General features: G+C 40.2%; 1 protein-coding gene across 8 annotated transcripts in view; it reads left to right on the top strand.

Annotated features, from left to right (window-relative positions):
* LOC122635342 (visual system homeobox 2-like) overlaps positions 1–18,395 on the top strand; it is a 57,153-nt gene that overhangs the window by 30,759 nt on the left and 7,999 nt on the right. For 5 of the 8 annotated variants that reach the window (XM_043825467.1, XM_043825463.1, XM_043825460.1 and 2 more), the window contains 2 exons: positions 9,661–9,751; positions 10,820–10,949. In XM_043825467.1, the coding sequence (XP_043681402.1) occupies positions 9,661–9,751; positions 10,820–10,949 (221 nt within the window). The remainder of the gene's footprint in view (positions 1–9,660; positions 9,752–10,819; positions 10,950–18,395) is intronic. The other 3 variants (XM_043825464.1, XM_043825461.1, XM_043825466.1) reach the window with 1 other exon arrangement.

Here is an 18,395-nt window from a genome sequence, read left to right as displayed (position 1 = left end):
GATCAATGTACTATACCTATACGTATACGTATGTACACTGTGCCTATGTGGTACTTAAGTACATACATACGTAGCGTTGGCTTGCGTGGAGCACGTGAAATCATGACGTCACGAACTGGAGGCCATTTTGGCTCAGCTGGTCTTGACAAAAGACTCGAATGGTAGGACGCCATATCCTGCGACGGTCGTTAATACAATGGACAATGATTCGCTTACGGAGTCCTACGCATACTCTGACGTTTGCATAAGCGAGCGAGAGCGAGAGCGAGAGCGAGAGAGAGAGAGAGAGTTGTGCGCGAGCGTACTCACTCACAACTTTAACCCCTTTCATAAGCAATAGTCCGGTAGTTTGCGCGAGTAACGTACGAGTAAGAGGGAAGATGGGCTCTCGACGAAACGAGAGGAGAAGTATAAAAAAAAGGGGGCCGGCCTATACACGTATTCTCGTGGAAATATTTTGACACGGATGGGCGTGGTGTGTTAGTGTAGTAGTGGTGATGGTGAATGTCGGCGAAGGTGCGACGACGACGACAACGACACAACGATGATGATTTCTTTCAAGAGGGCCTTCTTATTCTAGCAGTAGTTTTAGATTTCACCGGTCTCCAAGCTTTAAAGCGATACAAGGATAAACGTTACAGCGGCTGAGAATGCTCCAACCAACGGATCCAACCATTCTCGACTTCACTTCGTCGCGAGAAGATCGAAGAAGGAGTGAAAAAGACGAACCAGAATGAAAAAGAGAAAGAGAAAGAGAGAAAGAGAGATCAGTGTGCCCTTCGTACGGATACAGTGCTTACATTGTGGGTTCGAGGCTCATTGTGAGACACGCTACCATGCCCATTGTCAACCTTTCTTGAGTGCCGGAGATTCACACCTTTTCAACGCTGCGATTTTCCACGATGGGCGCGTTCCATTGAGCGGAAGAAGCCGAGCGGGAGGAAAAAGGGACTTCTAGTCGGTTAAAGAGAAAGAGAAAGAGAAAGAGAAAGAGAGAAAGAGAATATCAGGAAGGCCCGAAATAAGGACGAGTTAATCCTACTGGAGATCGAATGTTCTTTGAGAAGAGAAATTCGCGAGACTCGTTCTAGATTTTTTTCTCGAAAAGTATGTCGATAAAAAAAAGAGAGAAAGAGAAAGAGAGAAAATACGCGGGTGGAGTCGACGTTTATATTTAGAACGACACGTGTGAACGTAACTTTGTCTGGCGCCAAAGAGCAAAGTACATACGTCTCGGCATACTAGAAATATAAAGTTACTTCGAAAACAGTCGACAGTCAGCACCTTCCTGAAACGTTCCACGTGCTTCTTCGACATCCGTTTTCTTCCGAATGAAAGAGACATCGAAATTTTCGATCCACACGCCACGTCCTTCTCTCTCTCTCTCTCTCTCTCTTTCTCCGTCTCTCATACACGCACACTCTCTTTCATAAGTCGTATCAAAATGACGTCCGATGTTATACGATTATCATCGAATAAATTCCATTGATTATGTGTACATGTATACGTATGTATATATGTATATAATCGAATTAAATCGAATCGTCCGAACTAACACACATTTGCCAACGACGACGAATTACGAGAGCAACCATTCGTGGACAATCGCAATTCGATTTTCATTTAATTCTCGATATTTAACTGGTCTATTTCAAATGGCCAAAGACTAATTTATATCTCTACTTTGTCATTTGTCTCTCTCTCTCTCTCTCTCTCTCTCACTAAATTATAAGTATATACCTAACATTATCGACCCGATCGTTAATACGTAGACATCAAGTTTTTCACGTAAACGTGAATCCGTATAAAGAGGATCGGAAATCATGTAGCACATCGATCGGAAAAAAGAAAAATGAGAATGAGAGAGAGAGAGAGAAAGTAAAGAGTCCACTCAGTGTAGAAAGAGCGACACGTTCTATCCTCAGAGTGACGCTAATTAGTCGCTTGGCACGTTTCATATTTTAACAGCAATTAGCGCGTGCGATCCAGCGTGCTCGGCTTATTACTGCGGCACAACCGCAGACGCCGCAAATTTTCGCGCTTTTCCAGAAGTCGTAGAACACAATAGCTTCGTCCAATTCAATTATTACATCCTCGGCCAGTGGAGAGAGCGAGAGACAGAGAGAGAGAAAGAGAGAGAGAGAAAGAGCTTGCAGCCCTTGCGTCTCCATCAAGCGGAGATTTGCGAAGAGGAGATGAAGATAGCTAGAGAGGAAGAGAAAAAGAGAGGATAGAAAAGGGTGGATATGGGGTAGGGCTGGGGGATGAAGGGGGTTTAGAGGGGGTGTAAAAGCTTTAGCCAGTGGTGGTGTAAGCGATCGTATAGCGGCCTTTATGAACATCGTAAATTTTCGACGACAGTGCGAGCAATTTTAGCGACCATCGGCGTAAAGTCGATGCTCGTTGTAACTCGGCGTTAAGGATAGGTCGCAACGTACATCTCTCTCTCTCTTTCTCTCTATCCCTCTCTCTATTGCTCCCTTCCATCTCTCTCATCCTCCAACAACTTCCGAGGAGAAGCGAGGGTGGTAGGAAGAGATAAAAGGTGCGAGAGAGGAATTAATAGGAACGGAATGTAGCGGTAACTACGCTTACCAACGCGACGGTAACTTCATTAAAAGTGCTATCGGCTTGCCTTTCTACCCGGAAAAGCCGCCCGTAGAATTATCGAAAATTACGTCGATCGTCGCTAAGGGAAGCCGATATTCCCAACGTATATTACTCTCTTACAGTTAGTTCTCCAATATTTGCCAATAATTACGAGTGGATATACACTCCACCACCGATTTTTTACTTATTTCTCTATCTATCCATCTATCTATCTCGCTTTTTTAATTGATACAAAGATTGAATTTAAATAGATCGAATTTTTTTCAAGATACATCCAACATTATCTAAATCTTATCTCCACGTTTGTTGTATATAGATATATCTACGTGAAAAGGATTGATTCTAAAAGAATTATCAAGATATGTCAATCATGTTCTAAATCTTATATCTTCGAGTTTACTACATCACATTCACCTCCTACTTTGGAGGTGGCGAGTAAAAGGAACGATCATATACACGTGTGTGAATACGTGAGTGAGTGAGTGAGTGAGTGAGAGAGAGAGAGACAGCGGTTAATGGGGACGGACTCTAGAAGTGGCTATAGCCTAGAGTCGTGTTAGGGCCAGGCCATTAAGCTTAATGACATAATGAAGTAAATGGCTGTGCATGCCATGCCATGCCAGGGACTATAGCTTATAACCGCCACGCTTCCACCCCCGCGCAATATACCGCGTGCCAGGAATTCCTGACTTATGCCGGTACTGCCCAGTCGAAAGGGGTAGTTGCGTACTCTCTTCTCTTCTCTTCTCTTCTCTTCTCTTCTCTTCTCTTCTCTTCTCTCAGTCGTCCCTCTTTCCAACATCCCCTCCCCCTTTCCACCATCTCCTCCTACTCCTCCTACTCCTACTGCCTGTATTTCCAACGGCAGCATATTACATAAGGGTTGCCGCTGGAGTACGCATCGTGGCTCTGGCACACTGGAAACGAATTTATGTATGTCGGAGGCTCCCGTAAGGCGGCAGACAGAGATGAAAGAGAGAGAGAAAGAGAGAGAGAGAGAGAGAGAGAGAGAGAGAGAGAGAGAAAGAGTAGAACGAAACTCATCTCTCTCGTTTTCCGACAGACGATTCGCTAAAAACCGACTACCTTTCTACCCTCGAATTTTCTCGGTTAAGCTCATAATTATCACAATGTGTGGACGAAATTTATTCTTCTCAATCTTTTCTAAAAATGTTTTCGATTGTTCCATTATCACGAAAATAATTTTATATATATATATATCGAATTTTTTAATTCTATATCCTTTCAACGCTTTTTTAATGATTTTTTTAAGCAACGATATCAGTATCTTGTTAACGAGAAAGTTCGGTAAAAAATTACAAAAAAAAAAGAAAAAATTACAGTTTCGATTCTCATTAAATTCATCGGAATTTACAACGGATTGTTTCGTTCGAATTTACGAAATAAGTATCGACAAACGAGGACAAAGCAAAAGAGATAGATAGAGAGAGAGAGAGAGAGAGAGAGAGAGAGAGAGATTAAACTTTCCTATCTCTCATCTATCTTCACAAGCGATAATAGCATTTTGCTCGGCTCTAAACGCTTTTACAAGCATCGATCGATCAAATTATAGCTTGTCGATAAATAGTATCAAGCCCTCGGAACCCTGACGATGGATGGCCAAAACCTAAACGTCGTCCTTGAATATTCTACTTGAGGAAGACTCGATGGAACAAAGTCTTAAATAGAAAGAAGAGAAGAGTCTTGTTTTCGGGCAATCAACACTTTCGTCTTTGTTCTTCAGTGGCACCTCAATGCCTGACCATCATAATATTCACACCGTTCTTGGGTCTCAGATTTCTAGTATGGAGAATGGACCAAGGCTCGCGTATGAAAACACGTTCACGAGCTCGCGAGGTGTGAAGTTTGCAAAAGAAAAAGAAGAAGAGGAGGAGAAGGAGGAGGAGATGGAGGTGAAGGTGGAGAAAGAGAGAAAGAAACGAAAGCAAAAAACAGAAACGAGAAGAGAAAAGGGCTTACGAGCTTCCAAGAAGCGAAACTACCAACGACATCTCTCTCTCTCTCTCTCTCTCTCTCTCTCTCTCTCTCTCTCTCTCTCTTTTCTATTATCCTTCTTCTTCTTCCACATACATACATATATACATATATACATACATCATACATACGTAACTACGTACGTACGTACATATGTATATATATACATACATACGTATTTTCATCATCGATCGTTTCACCATTTCAAAGCTCTCCAAGTCTCGAACGCGTCGGAATTAGAATCGATGCGTATACTCCGGGGCTCGTTCGAGTTCGCACGTAAGTCGAATTCTCGAGAGAATCGAAGATCCGATCGGTGAAATTAATTCGATCCCAAAAACACCGTGAAAGCATTGGCAGCTTAGCACCCTAAGTCTCTAACGGTCGGTCGGTCTGTCGGTCGGTCGGTCGGTCGGTCGGTTGGTTGGTTGGTTGGTTGGTCCATGTTACAAGTGTTTTACACGATGTTGCATGCTCAAGCGAAACTATCGAAAACGGAGGGGTCTTTAATCTAGCGAAACATCCCAAGGGACACGTTCGAGGCCTCCACTTCGCTCGGACACGCTTCATTCGCCCCTACCGACTATGTAAACGTTCGTGTTACTCTCATCTACTCATGCTCGATAAATGATTACCTCTTCAGCATGTTTTTTTGCTTTTCTGAAATCGATCGAGTTGAAAAAATGAATACCATTATCGTTGGATAATTTTCTTTTCCTCTTTTTTTACGAAAAATGTGTGTCTATACGTTTGCAGGATTATAACATTAATAATTAATATTATTTTATATATAGATACACGAAATATTTTAATTATATTTCTGCTTTAATATTTACTTATTACCAAGTAAAATAGTTATATTTAACAGTAAATTATTTTTCAAAAATTATATCGTACACTTTAGGGAGTTAAAACTGAGTATAATTTCCATTTAGGAAGGAAAAGCTTGTGTACGATCGATGAAAGGGGTGACAGGGAGGCGTGACTAAATTCGAGACTAGCGCGTCGAATCAACGAATAATGTTATTTCGTTCGAAGCAAGGGTTCTTTTTCATTCTCTCTTTTTCTCTCTTTCTTAACCCTTTATATCAAAAAGCATCACCGAAAAGATGGAAAACCGATTATATCATTCGGTTCGAATTATTATGCGATTCTCATTGGTACATCGAATCGATTCACTCAAAGTGGCTTATTTTCGAACGCGATCTACGGACGAGAGTAAGCTGCCAAGCGAATAACGAGCGAAATCGTACGTAAAATTGTCGCGATGCTGGAAAATTCGCGAAATCGCGTAAATTCAAATGAGAGAGAAAAGGAGAGGAAGAGAGAGAGAGAGAAGGGTAGATCGACGAAGTAGTAACGATACCAAATGAATTTCGAGGGTCTTTTCGAATATTTTTCCAAACAAATAAATTTGAAGGATTTGAAAAGTAGAGAAGGAGAGAGAAAAATAAAAGTAAGAGAAAAGTAAAGAAAAAAGCTGTATGAAAAAAAAAAAGATAATGAAAGAGTACAATGAGAAAATAACAAGAATATGAAATACGAGATGAAATGAAAAATAGAGGGAGAGAAAGAGAGAGAGAAATGAACAAAATATTAACAACAAATAAATCTGTATTATTATAGGAAAGAAAACATGATTAATCGAGAAAGAAAGATAAATCGCAAACATAGAAAAATAACGACGAATGACAGAAAGTAAAATAAGAACGGCAAGAGTCTAATCCAATACGAATTTTCAATTACCACGATACAAAGGGGCTGTTCGGGGGTTAATTCCCGATTTAAAACGTCTTGTTCGCGTACACTTCTCTTTAATTCTCTCCTTCTTTTTCTAAGCATTGAAATAGCGAGAGGGTGGTAGTGATGGTGGAGGTAACACAGACGGAATCGGACTGTGTCGTGAAAAGATTTTCAAATTAAATTTCGAGATTAGTACCCGGCCTTAATACGGACAAGTGACGGCGGAAGATGTCCCAGGGGTGTGCTACGTGCTACCTTTGGTCCACCCCATGGGATATGAAACGCAACGATGTTGCGACCACCAGCAGCAGCAGCAGCACCACCACCACCACCACCACCACCACCACCACCACCACCACCACCACTACTACTACTACTACTACTGTTACAACCATTCCCAGAACTACCCTCTTAACATGACTAACACTTTTCATCTCCTTTCATTTGCTTCGTACAAACTTTATCCTTTCTTCCCTCTTTAAATGACAATTTCCAAAAATAGAACAAAGCTTCTCTGTTTAATTTCTCTAAACGTGAATAATCCAACGAAATAGGATAATAGAATAATTACGAATTATCGAATAGAAATAAGGAAAATAGGAATGAAGATAGATCTCCTATAACACATACACGCATATACGCATGCACGCATACGCGCGTACACATAGACACACGTACACACAGCAAGAGTTTTGCTTCTCGGTCGCAGTCCGTCGCAAAGGCACGGACTTAAGGCCTTAACAGCTACTAAAGCAAAAGCTCCTTCTGTCTCGCTCTTAAGCACGGAAAACAAGCCGTGTTAGACGAAGGGGGTATTTTGAGGGCCGCCATTGGCTATCCAGGCTCCTTCATAGTCGGTTGCTTGGTAACCGGCCCGCCACCGGCGCACCGATGGCAACTACCCCGTGTGTAGCGTGACAGCACGACGCACACCCTCGCTTAAGCACTGCAACCCCCTCCGCACCACCCATCTTTCCACCCTTCTCCACCACTACGGGATGTACCAATGTGCTCTCTCGCTCTCTCTCTCTCCTACCCTCTCTCTTTCTCTCTCTCTCTTTTCTTCTTCTATCTTTTTTCACACAACGACGTATAACCTACGCGTATTCGTACACGTCGCGAGAATATATTTAGTGGTGAAACTACTACTGTTTTCCTGTTGGAGCGAGAGAGAGAGAGAGATAGATAGATAGAGAGAGAGAGAAAGAGAGAGAGAGAGATAGGGTCTTTCGAGAGCCTTGCTCTCTCCCCGAGTTCTATAAAGTCTGCTCCTCGTCGAGAGACCGACGTTTCGCTAAAATTCAGTAAATCCTTCCTTTTCTCGTCGACTCTTTTCCAACTGGTCGACTCGCCACCTTTTACTCCTTTCTCTTTATTTTCGAAACCTCTCTTCTTCGACGATGCTCGTCGAGTTGACACTTATTTTTCATCTTTCTTATCAGAAAGAGAAAGAAAGAACGGAGCTTACATTTAGTAGTCATTTATAACTTATTAACTGAACACATTTTCGATGGACCTGGATTTATGAATGAATATTAAGTGAATCGATAATGGATGATTTATTTGAGGATAAACTTAAAAAAAAAACAAACTTTCGAGACAACAACATCGGATTGACTAGTAAAACGATTGATTCGATTGCCCGCCACAAATAAGCGTACTTTGGAGGTATGAGAAGCAAAAAAAGAAAAAAAAAGTTTACGTGGAGAAAAGCGGGGGTGGGATGGGAGGGCGTAGAGAGGCCTCTTTAGAGCCCGTGAAAACAATAGATCGCACCAAGTTGGAGCTCGACGGAATTCAGTGTATTCCAAGTACATACATATTTACTTTTTTCTTCTCTCCTCTTCTTTTTGTCACTCTTCAGACTGTTCCTTTTTTATATATGTATATTTTTAATCGCAAGTCCTGATCGCGAACGACTATCTTCCTTACGAGTGAAATTAATAAATGAAAGTAGAAAATTACTGATCACTGGAAGGTTTCAATCCTATACGAGCATCATACTTATGCTTGTCAACATGTTAGACTGACGTCAGCGACGCCAGTCTACGCTTTCGGAGTCCAATTAGTCGAGGAACACGTATAACCTGTATCAAGGCCGTAATTAATAGTTAATTAGCCTAGAGTAGCGTGGGCGGGCAGTAGGAACGGCAGCAACAACGCTTCATCACAGGCTGTAGCAAGAGAAGCGCAACAGCAACGTGGCACTAACAGCAGTAGCAGTAGCAGCAGTAGCAGCAAACAAGCAAGCAATAGCCGAGTTAGCTGCTGGTGGTAGGTAACGAGAGTTAGCCTCGGGGAAAAGGGCTCGCAGTTCATTGTACACGGTGAGCCGCTTTTCGCTCGTTAATTCGAAATTAATGTATAATTGATAATTATTTTCGGCTCGCGGATCCAGGCCGTCGTTTGCTCTGCTACTGCCGTATGCTTACCGCAAACTTCTTTGTACATAGAAAAATTATCGCGTTTGCAAGACACATACGTGTTTCTCATCTATCTCTACCGGTGCGATCTCTCTTAATTGGCGAATTCCAAATTTCATGCCTTCATGGTTGAAAAAAAATAGAAATATCTAAAAGATAAACCCTCACACGTCGGATATATTCCTTCTTCCAACTACTCGATCGAATTCTCTCTCTTGAATTTTATTCTATTCGCCAAGGTGTAATACGATACGTGTTAGCAGAATATCCCACTGTTAATCCGATTAAAATTGCGCTGGGATTTGTTGTGAAAAGTTTTATTAACGAACGAGGTATATTTGAAAGTGGAGAACGAATAGCTGATACATCTATCTATATCGGCTAAAGACGATAGCGTTAAATTACTTTCCAAATAGTCTAGGCCTGTAACATCGCAGAGCTTGTTAACTCGTGCACGTATAAGTTTTCGTAGAAGAGATAGCTAGGTACCCATATTCTCTGATTCATTGGCAAGTCAGATATAATGGGTAATTTGATACGCGACGTAGGTGAGCGGTTCGCTCTAACATACAAGAGCCCATGTAATTATCAATTACAGCCGGTGCCACAGGGAATAATGAGCTCTGAATTCAATGAAATATTACTGCCAACTCATTCTGTGGATCTTTCATAGTACCAGAATATATCACGACCCTGGTAATTTCAACAGGATTTCAATCTCGAGTGTACTTTAGAAAAAAGTGTCTGACGATGAGTAACCAGTAATAAGATGAGAGAATCGATACACGAGCTTGTCCATGTAAATTATTATAACGTTAATCGTTAATAACCGTTCATCAACTTCGATCGATCGATCTTTCTTTTTATATCTTTAATTATCTTCTTACAGGTGTTGGACATAACATCGAGTCGGGCAAGGACTTCACAGTCGATGGTCTCTCTGGTTTTAGTAAAAAGAAGAAGAAGAAACGTCGTCATAGGTGAGTCTCTTGCATAAACTTCCTCGAAGGTAATCATCATCGAATATCTCAAAAAAAAAAAAAATAAAGAAATAAAAAATAAAAGAAATTAAAAAAGAGATTACTATTTTTAGTATCGTTACATCGATTTTTTCAAACGATTTTTTTCTCCTTTTTTTTTTCGTCGTAACAATTCGAATATTCCAGCCTGTCTACCCCTTTTCGTATAAAATCGTTAAGGGGTGCAAACTGAAACGAGGGCTTTTATAAAATTTCATCTCTGTTCGCGCCGCAGGTAAATCCATTTTAAAGTCCTACGATCGTTTTGGAAAGCATGCTCGATTCGGAAACGTAATCAACGACTATTGATAATTATTGCTTCGTGTTATATATTACGAATCAAGGACAAAATTGCTCGTTAGACTTTGCAGTTGTTAATGATTTGATAAATCAAGAAAAAAAAATTGATTCACTTGGAAATTCTCCTCTTTTTTCTTCTTCTTCTTTTTTTTATGGTTTTTGGTAAATTCCAAAGTTTTATTTCAAAAAAGATACGTGATGTTTGATCCCTCGTTTAAACCAAGAGCATGCGAGAGCGAGAACGAGAGCGACAGCGAGAGAGAGAGAGAGAGAGAGAGCAAACGTTCGAACGATTTTCGCGCGTCCACCTTAACGAGAACCGATGATCGTCCGGGAAATGACTTTCAATTTCGAGGCTTTCGTTCGAGCAACAGCAACGATGGCAGATGCCAGCTCGTTCCATGTATACAACCTACAATTTGTCGAATCGCGAGACTAATTGGACTGTCTTGTCGTTAAACTCGTTTCGTTACTCTCACGTCGATATTTTTGAGATCGATACTCTCGATAAATGGAGATTATAAACATTGAAACTAATCAAAAAATTAAACGGAAAAAAATACAGAATAAGAAATCGAATTGACAAATGGATTCCCTACGTAACAATCTATTTAAAACAGACGTGATTTCCTATTTTCCCAAGTAATCAAGAATCATTTCAACACAAACGTAGGATAGTTGTAAGAGAAAAAGCTGTAATGGCATATAACTAGGTTCATGTGGTTGTTGCTCCAGGACGATCTTCACGTCCCAGCAGCTGGAGGAGCTGGAGGCAGCGTTCAAAGAAGCCCATTATCCCGACGTCTATGCTCGCGAGATGCTCAGCCTGAGGACGGATCTGCCCGAAGACAGGATACAGGTGAGGAGAAATTCGAAAATAGAGAGAGCGAGAGAGAGGGAGAGAGAGAGAGGAGAGCGAGAGAAGATCCATGAAATTTGAGAAGGAACTGACTGCGAATTTCCCTCCTCGATCTTACAGTCTTATCAAATTTCCACGGGTCTTTTCTCTAAACTAATTTGTAACGATGAAATACCATCACCTTTTATCCATAACATTATCAATATCATAAATTTCTAACTCATTCTTTTACGTTATTAGATATAGTTTCGAGCTAATATAGTATTACGTAATAAAATCATCGAGTACCATAAACCGAAGATCTCGAATATCTTATCGTAAGAATTTCGTGTCGATCTCGATCGAGTTTATCGTTTAGGATATAAAGGGTTGCTGGGTGGAGAAAGTTAGATGGGCGTCAGTGTAAAGAAGGGCCGTCCGTTGTCATGCAATAGGGAGGAAGCTTGATTCGACGGCCGTGGTTGGAGGACGAAAAGGCACGAGCAAAAGGCGCGGGAGAAGAGAGCATAGAAGAAAAAAAAAGGAAGAGAAAGAAAAAAGAGAGAGAGAGAGAAAATGAAAGAAAGAAGAGTGAGAGAGAGAGAGAGAGTGAGGAGAGAGAGGAAAAAAGGGAGAACAGTCGTGTGTGAGTTTGACGGTTAGTTACCGCGGATCCACGAGAAACAGTAGGCTGAGATCGCTTTCCGCATGGCGGCTTACGAACAAGGTCCTCTCCTTCGCCGCCCTCGGCGAACCTCCTCCTCCTCCTCCTCCTTCACCTCCTCCACCTCCACTACCTCTTCTTCTTCGACGTCGTCATCGTCGTCGTTGCCACCCTCAACGACCCTTTCGTCGTCCTTCCTCGGACTCGTCCGTTTCCCTTTTCAACGATGCGTACGAGAATAGTCCTTCTCTGTCTTTCTTTTTCTCTCTTATGCCTCGGGCAAATTGGGAGAAGGCAAAGCTAAAGGGAGGATAAAGTTCTCTTCATCTTCCTTTTCCTTTTTTTTTCTATTCTCTTATCGCGTCGATCTCTAACGGGGTATATCGATTTTTCGATTAGATTCAAACGAACTTTTAGATAAAAGAAGAGAATAAAATATAGAGAGGGAAGAGAGACAGATAGAATACGAATAGAGACACAACGCATGGTTATTATATTTTGATATAACTTGAGGAGGGTGGCCGTCAAACGCGGAGGGTAAAAGAGAGAGAGAGAGAGAGAGAGAGGAGAGTAGGTAAAGGAAGAGGGGAGGGTTCCAAGGGTGGGGTTCGTCGAAACTCGGTGTTCGTGTAGACTCGCGTACGCGAGTGAGTGAGTGAGTGAGCAAGCAAGAGAGAGAGAGAGAGATAGGAGAAGCAGAGAATGAGAGAGAGAGAGAGAGAGTGAGTAGCAGCACGGTGCAGGAACGACAAAGCGGCCATTGCAGGATGGGTGCGGTCCCGCGGGCCAATCAGAGACGCGAGCCGCGGACCGTTCGGCCAATCAGGCCGCGCCTTCTACCCGTCTTTTGTTTCTAAATTCGCGCGCGCGACATAACGAGGACGAGAGAGGGGAAGAGGGTTTGCCTGGTAATCGTTAACGGAGATATTTTTCTGCGCGAGCTCTCCCCCCTTCAACCACCCTTCGCTCCTTCTATCCACCCACACGTCCAGCATGCTCTTCCTTTCGCGAGAGGATAAATTCCTCCTCCTTTCTTTTTTATTTCTTGTTGTTTTCCCTTCCTCCCACTCTTTTCCTTCTCTTTCTCTACGATTACTTTGCATCTCTCGTGTTTTTCCTAATCTCCTAGAATCTCCTTCTCTTTTCTTCTTCTTCTTCTCCTTCTTCTTCCTTTTCTCATCTCTGCTTCCGATCCAAGCCAAGTTCTATCAGTCTGAGTAGCGGTGCTCCGTCTCGGAGGGAGATAATTATTATAAAAGGACCGACGTATTCCGGGAGGACGTTCGTTCGAAGAGATTGGTACTCTCTTTTTAGAGAGAGCGAAACTGAAGGAAGGAAAAAAGAGCGAGAGAGCGAGAGAGAGAGAGAGAGAGAGAAAGAGAAAATAAACGGAGTACATTCGCTTCCTGATGAATTTATTAACAGTCCTATGTGGCTTTCCCCTGTTAGAATTCTCTACTATTATTTTCAACAAAGAAATACAATCGCGGAGTCTCCTGCTGTGAAATTAATCGAAATGTCTTCGACAGACTTTCCTCCTCTGCGTGAATTGATTCATTACAATCGAATTAGAAAGCATAAAGATTTTTTTTTTTTTTTTTTATTTTGATATAATGTACTTTTCGTTAAAAGTGCCTCGATCAATGGACACACTCTAATTCGACTTTAATAAATCGTTTGGATCGTTTTGACTGGCCCTTGTAGTACCAGCATCGTACAATTCAGATTGCTACGGGAATCGAGCACAAACGGACGTAATTTCGGTGCTTCGAAGGGCTCTGCTACTTCTTATGGGGGTGCGAAAATTACACCCTGACTTGCTTGCCACGCGTCCTTTTCGGAGGATCGATATGTGCAGGTGGGGTTTCTACTTCATACTACTATTCAACTTTTATCTTTTTATATTGATATCCAAAAAGAATTACACCTATGTGGAAGCAACTTGCGCGATATATCTTTATTATAATAGATAATAAGATACTCGAGTGAATCCATTTTTTCTAATTTTAAATGATTCTTGATAATAGGGAAGAGTTACTAAAATATTATAAAACATTGACAATCAATTAGATACCATCTATGCAATTTCTTGATTAATTTTTGTATATTTGCTTTCATATGTATTTAAATGCATATAGGTATATTTACAAATAATTTCTTGTTGTTATCGATAAAATATATAATAGCCGATAAGTTTTCTATTATTTCTATTCACAAAACACAAGTGATCATGATTTAACTCTTCCTTAGAATAGGTATATATATACTTTTTATAATTTTTTTTTATATAACATTATAAACGTAGTACTTTGTCACAGAGTCACGTGCGAGCTGTGGTGCAACGAAAGTGATATTAATGAGAGCTTGCGCCTCGCTCGAATCGATGGTTTTAGCGGTCATTAGATAATGCGCCGCCGCTTGGGCTTGTTAAAATGTCACGGCTGCGTCGTTAGAGTTATCGATTTCGAAGGGATGAGGGTAATATCCGCGAACATACATACATACATACGTAAAGTTTGTCGAGTTTAACGCGTAGAGAGAGAAGAGAGAGAGAGAGAGAGAGAGAGAGAGAGAGAGAAATTGAAAGGCCAGGTTCTTTAAATCAATAGAAGCTTGATCGAGTAGAGTTTTGCTTAGAGCCTACCTAACAAGCACAAAGACATAAAATTGCACTCAACTTAAAGCAGTTTTGCCAAACAGAATCTAACTAGGAGTCTTTGATCTCTAAACGCATTCGAAGGCACCCACGTGCGAATCGTTCTAATTTACGGATGCATAAAATCATTCGAGTTCTTTCGGATCGAATCGAGGTAAAACTAAATACTACTTTGAAATTCTAATTGCATCGAGAAAGCTGATATTTCCTCTAATTATCAATTCTTTCTGATAAAGAAAAAAAAAGAGAGAGGAAGAGAGAGAGAATTAGTTTAACCCATAGGTATAATTTTTTAAATCGATAAACGAAGATCTATAAAAACCGATGATAAATATCATTAATAAAACGTTAAACAAGCATAACCTTTTAATCGCCTTAAAGTCGAAAAAAAATAAAATAAAAAAAGAAAATTAAAAAGAAGGTAGAGGGAAAAAGAAAATACAAAGGATATCTACTTGTGGCGCTACCATGAACGAGAGCCGCCCATTAGCGAAGAATTTTGACGTGGCGCTTAGGTTTGTGGTACGTGTGGTAAGAAGATGGAAAGCCCTTTCGCTTTGGGTAGGGGAAAAAATTGAGTTGAAGTAGCGGCGAATGCCTTACGAGGAGCAAGTCATCGACAAAGCTCTCTCTCTCTCTCTCTCTCTCTCTCTCTTTCTAAAATCTGAAGAGAGAAAAAGAGAGAAAGAGAGAGAAGTTCTTCTCAGGTTCCACGCAAGAGTTCCATGACAAAGGTTCCTCCAGAAGGAAGGCCCCTTCCTGACAACAGGGACCCATTGTTGGCCCCCTCCTAAAGCCCGTTTAACTTCAGGCGCCATTCAGGATTCGTTAGAACGGTCTGCCAGGTAGAGAAACGCAACCTACCTCGAGTAGGAGGAGAGAGGCCTTCGACATTTTCTTTTCGTTCGTTCGAAATCGTCCTCGAGTATCGCTTCCCCCCTTTTCCTCGACACACGCATACATACACGACGATTCTAACGAGCCTAAACACGTTTCTAAACGGATGCCCCTTTTTTAATAACTGACTTCTCCCATTGATTATACCTCAAACCATTCAATTCTTTTTCCTTTTTTTCGTTTTCTTTTTAGATATCGATAGGTTAGTTTAGTTACGTAGCGCTATTAACGTTCGAGAGGGATAATGAGGATAAGCTTCCAATTTCTATTTCCCTCTCCCACATCGTATATTTCGAAACATCGATTTAAAGGATTACGAGATGATCGGAGAAGATGCAGACTAAACTTTCTATTCATTCTGATCATTTTCTATAAAAATAAAAAGAAAAAGAAAAAAGAAGGAAGAAAAGAAAAAAAGGAAAAGAAATCTTTTATGACGATTATTGAAACTTTTTTATGTCGAGGCTTGGAAATATATATGTATACATACGTGTGTGTATATAAAAGAGAAAGAGAGAAGGAGAAAGATGGAAGCGTTGTTGAGTACCGACTCGTCGTATCGTACAAAATGGCGCTTGTGGTCGGGCCACGCTTTCGAAGCAGCGCACTACCACTTCCCACAAAAGCATCGCTCGTAAAATCATGCGAGATACGAGTGCGGGATTCGATGCCGACGGATAGAGATCACCGATCCCACAGTCTTTTTACAATTTTCTTTCTACCTTTTTCTATCTCTTACTTTTCTAGTCTTTTAGATAGTAACACCGAGCTCTCGCTATATTATTTATGAATACCAACGAAGAGATAGTTCGATTTTCTTTTCCGCGACATCACCGACGTATCTGCTGTTTGATAAAATCGAGAAGAGTCGATCTCTCGATCTTCCATTTCTTGTTTCAAGCTCTTTTAGAAATTATTTTAAATCGAAAATGTGTGGATGAGAAATAAAAAAAGGAAAGGCAGAAAGAAACGAGGTAGTCTTCTCTCTCAAGATTATTTTGTCATCCAATCGAAATGAAGTTAAAGCTATCGAGTCGAGTGAGTTTCCAAGTTCCCAGTTTCGAAATCGATGGAGTGTAAGAAAGTGGAAAACGTTTATCGTGCCAGGATATAAGTTAGGAAGAAAGTAAGACGATTCTCTCTCTTTCTCTTACGTTTTCTTATTTTCAAGGAAAAGGATCGTTAAAGGCTTACGTGTTACGACGTTTCATAGGAATTCGAAATAGTATTATAATAAAGTATGTATGACGAAGTTAGAATGCAGAGAAGAAAGAATGAAGAAGAAGAAGAGAAAAAAGAAACGAAAAAAGAAAGAGAACTCCAGTCACGTTTGCTCGTTCGTCTCTAGCTTTTATTTTACACACCCAAGACGATTCGATTCGATTCCATTCGGTTAAACGAATCGATAGATTCGAAACGTGAAGAAGACGAACATGAGAACATTGTATGCGTTGATATATTTTAACGTACTACCAATAGGAAATATACCAATAGAAGATTCTATGCTCGTGTGATCGTTCGACTAGATCGAGAGGAAAAAAGAGAAAGAAATCGTTCTCAAGGATATAATCTTGAAAGAAGTAAAAGAAGAAGAAGTAGAAGAAGAAGAAGAAGAAGAAGATAACGAGGAATCGAGTCACGTTCGTTCTATCCTTTGCTTCCTCTCGTCTTTTCCTTTTCTACGATCTCACCCAACCCCCTTTTCCCTTCGATCTTCAACATCCACCTCATCCCCATCACCCTCCCCCTCCTAACCCTCCTTCTCCTTCTTTGCGAAGGAATCGAGCTAAGAAAAGGTAATGGCGCGGAAACGGCTCAAATGACCCGCGAATTTTCAGCCTGCAGACGAGACTTCCTCTTCGTGTTTATGTTTAGTAGGCAGCCGTAAGTCGTAAGTCCTCAAGAATTATACCAGGATATTACCATTTGCACGCTGAATTTATGGTAATTTGTGATATTCCTCACTTCGTCTCTCTATCATTCGAAGACAAGAATCCAACGTCCCGCTATCATTCTCCCTCGTAAACTCTGATTTCCTGTTGATCTCTCTTATATTCAAAGTAATATTATATCCGTTATCTTTGACAGTATTACTATTTAATACGCTTCTCTAATGTTTTAATATTATTGCTAATTACTTTTATGATGGTTTTTTAAAAACCATGAATACAATTTAATTCTCATGTTGATCTCTGTTCTTCGAACTTATTTTAATACTACATTTGTTCCTCTTAAATACTGCGTGTACCGTTATTTACTATAATTCTAATATTTTTTATTCTCATTTTTAATTACTATTATGAAGCTTTTAAAATGTATTTACGAAAAAAATGAATTATATTTTTCTAAGAAAAAAGAAACACTATTTATCGTATTTAGCTCCATAAATTCGTTTGTGTTATTTCAACGAGAAAACAGCTTAGGGGTTATTTCTACAAGGAAATGATCGGCATTTTCGAAAAAAAAAGGAAGATAAAAAGAAAATTAAATTCTCTTCGAAGCAAAGGCTGACAGGTGGATGTATCCTGAATGAGTATCCAAGAAGGTCTCTAGGGAAGACGTTAACACGTCCGTAAGACCGGACTAACGCTGTGTAAACACGCCAGAGAAGGAAAATTAGCCATTCTCGAAGAAGTAAAATAAATATTTTCACTATAGATGATCGTTAAAAGAGATTATGGAAATTTTCGATGAAATTGAACATTTTCCAAATTTAGTAGAACATCTAATTTATGAGAAATAAAAAATTAATAACAAGATATAACAAATATTTCTGTTAAAATTTCACATAAACGAGAAGAGGCACTCCAGGCATATAAGATTTTTTGTATTTACCAAAACATCTAATCTAAAAAATATAAAATTAACAACGAAAAGAGAGACAATATTTCTATTGAAAAAAAAAAAAAAAACAAACAGAAGAAAGAAATTGCATAAACGAGAAGAAGAGATATTCTGCAGAACTAAGAGATATTTCAAATGTACCAAAAGATCTGATTAGTGCAATAAAAAATTAATATAAAAAAAAAAAGAAAAAAAAAGAAAAAAAGAAAAAAGAAAAAAGAAAAAAGGGGACAAACAAATATTTCCATTAAAATTTCGCATAAACGAGAAGAAGCACTAGGGATATTTTGGCGTTAGTCACTGGCCGATTATTGATTTTGTCTTTCGGATGGCCGCGGCACGCAGGCAGGCAGGCAGGAACGCTCGTTCGAGCGAAAGAGACAGAGATAGGAGTCAGAGAGATGCG

This window comes from Vespula pensylvanica, chromosome 18, assembly GCF_014466175.1.
Source record: "Vespula pensylvanica isolate Volc-1 chromosome 18, ASM1446617v1, whole genome shotgun sequence".
NCBI lineage: Eukaryota > Metazoa > Arthropoda > Insecta > Hymenoptera > Vespidae > Vespula > Vespula pensylvanica.
Note: the sequence above shows the minus strand (reverse complement) of the source record. Positions and strands in the feature narration are given on the sequence as shown.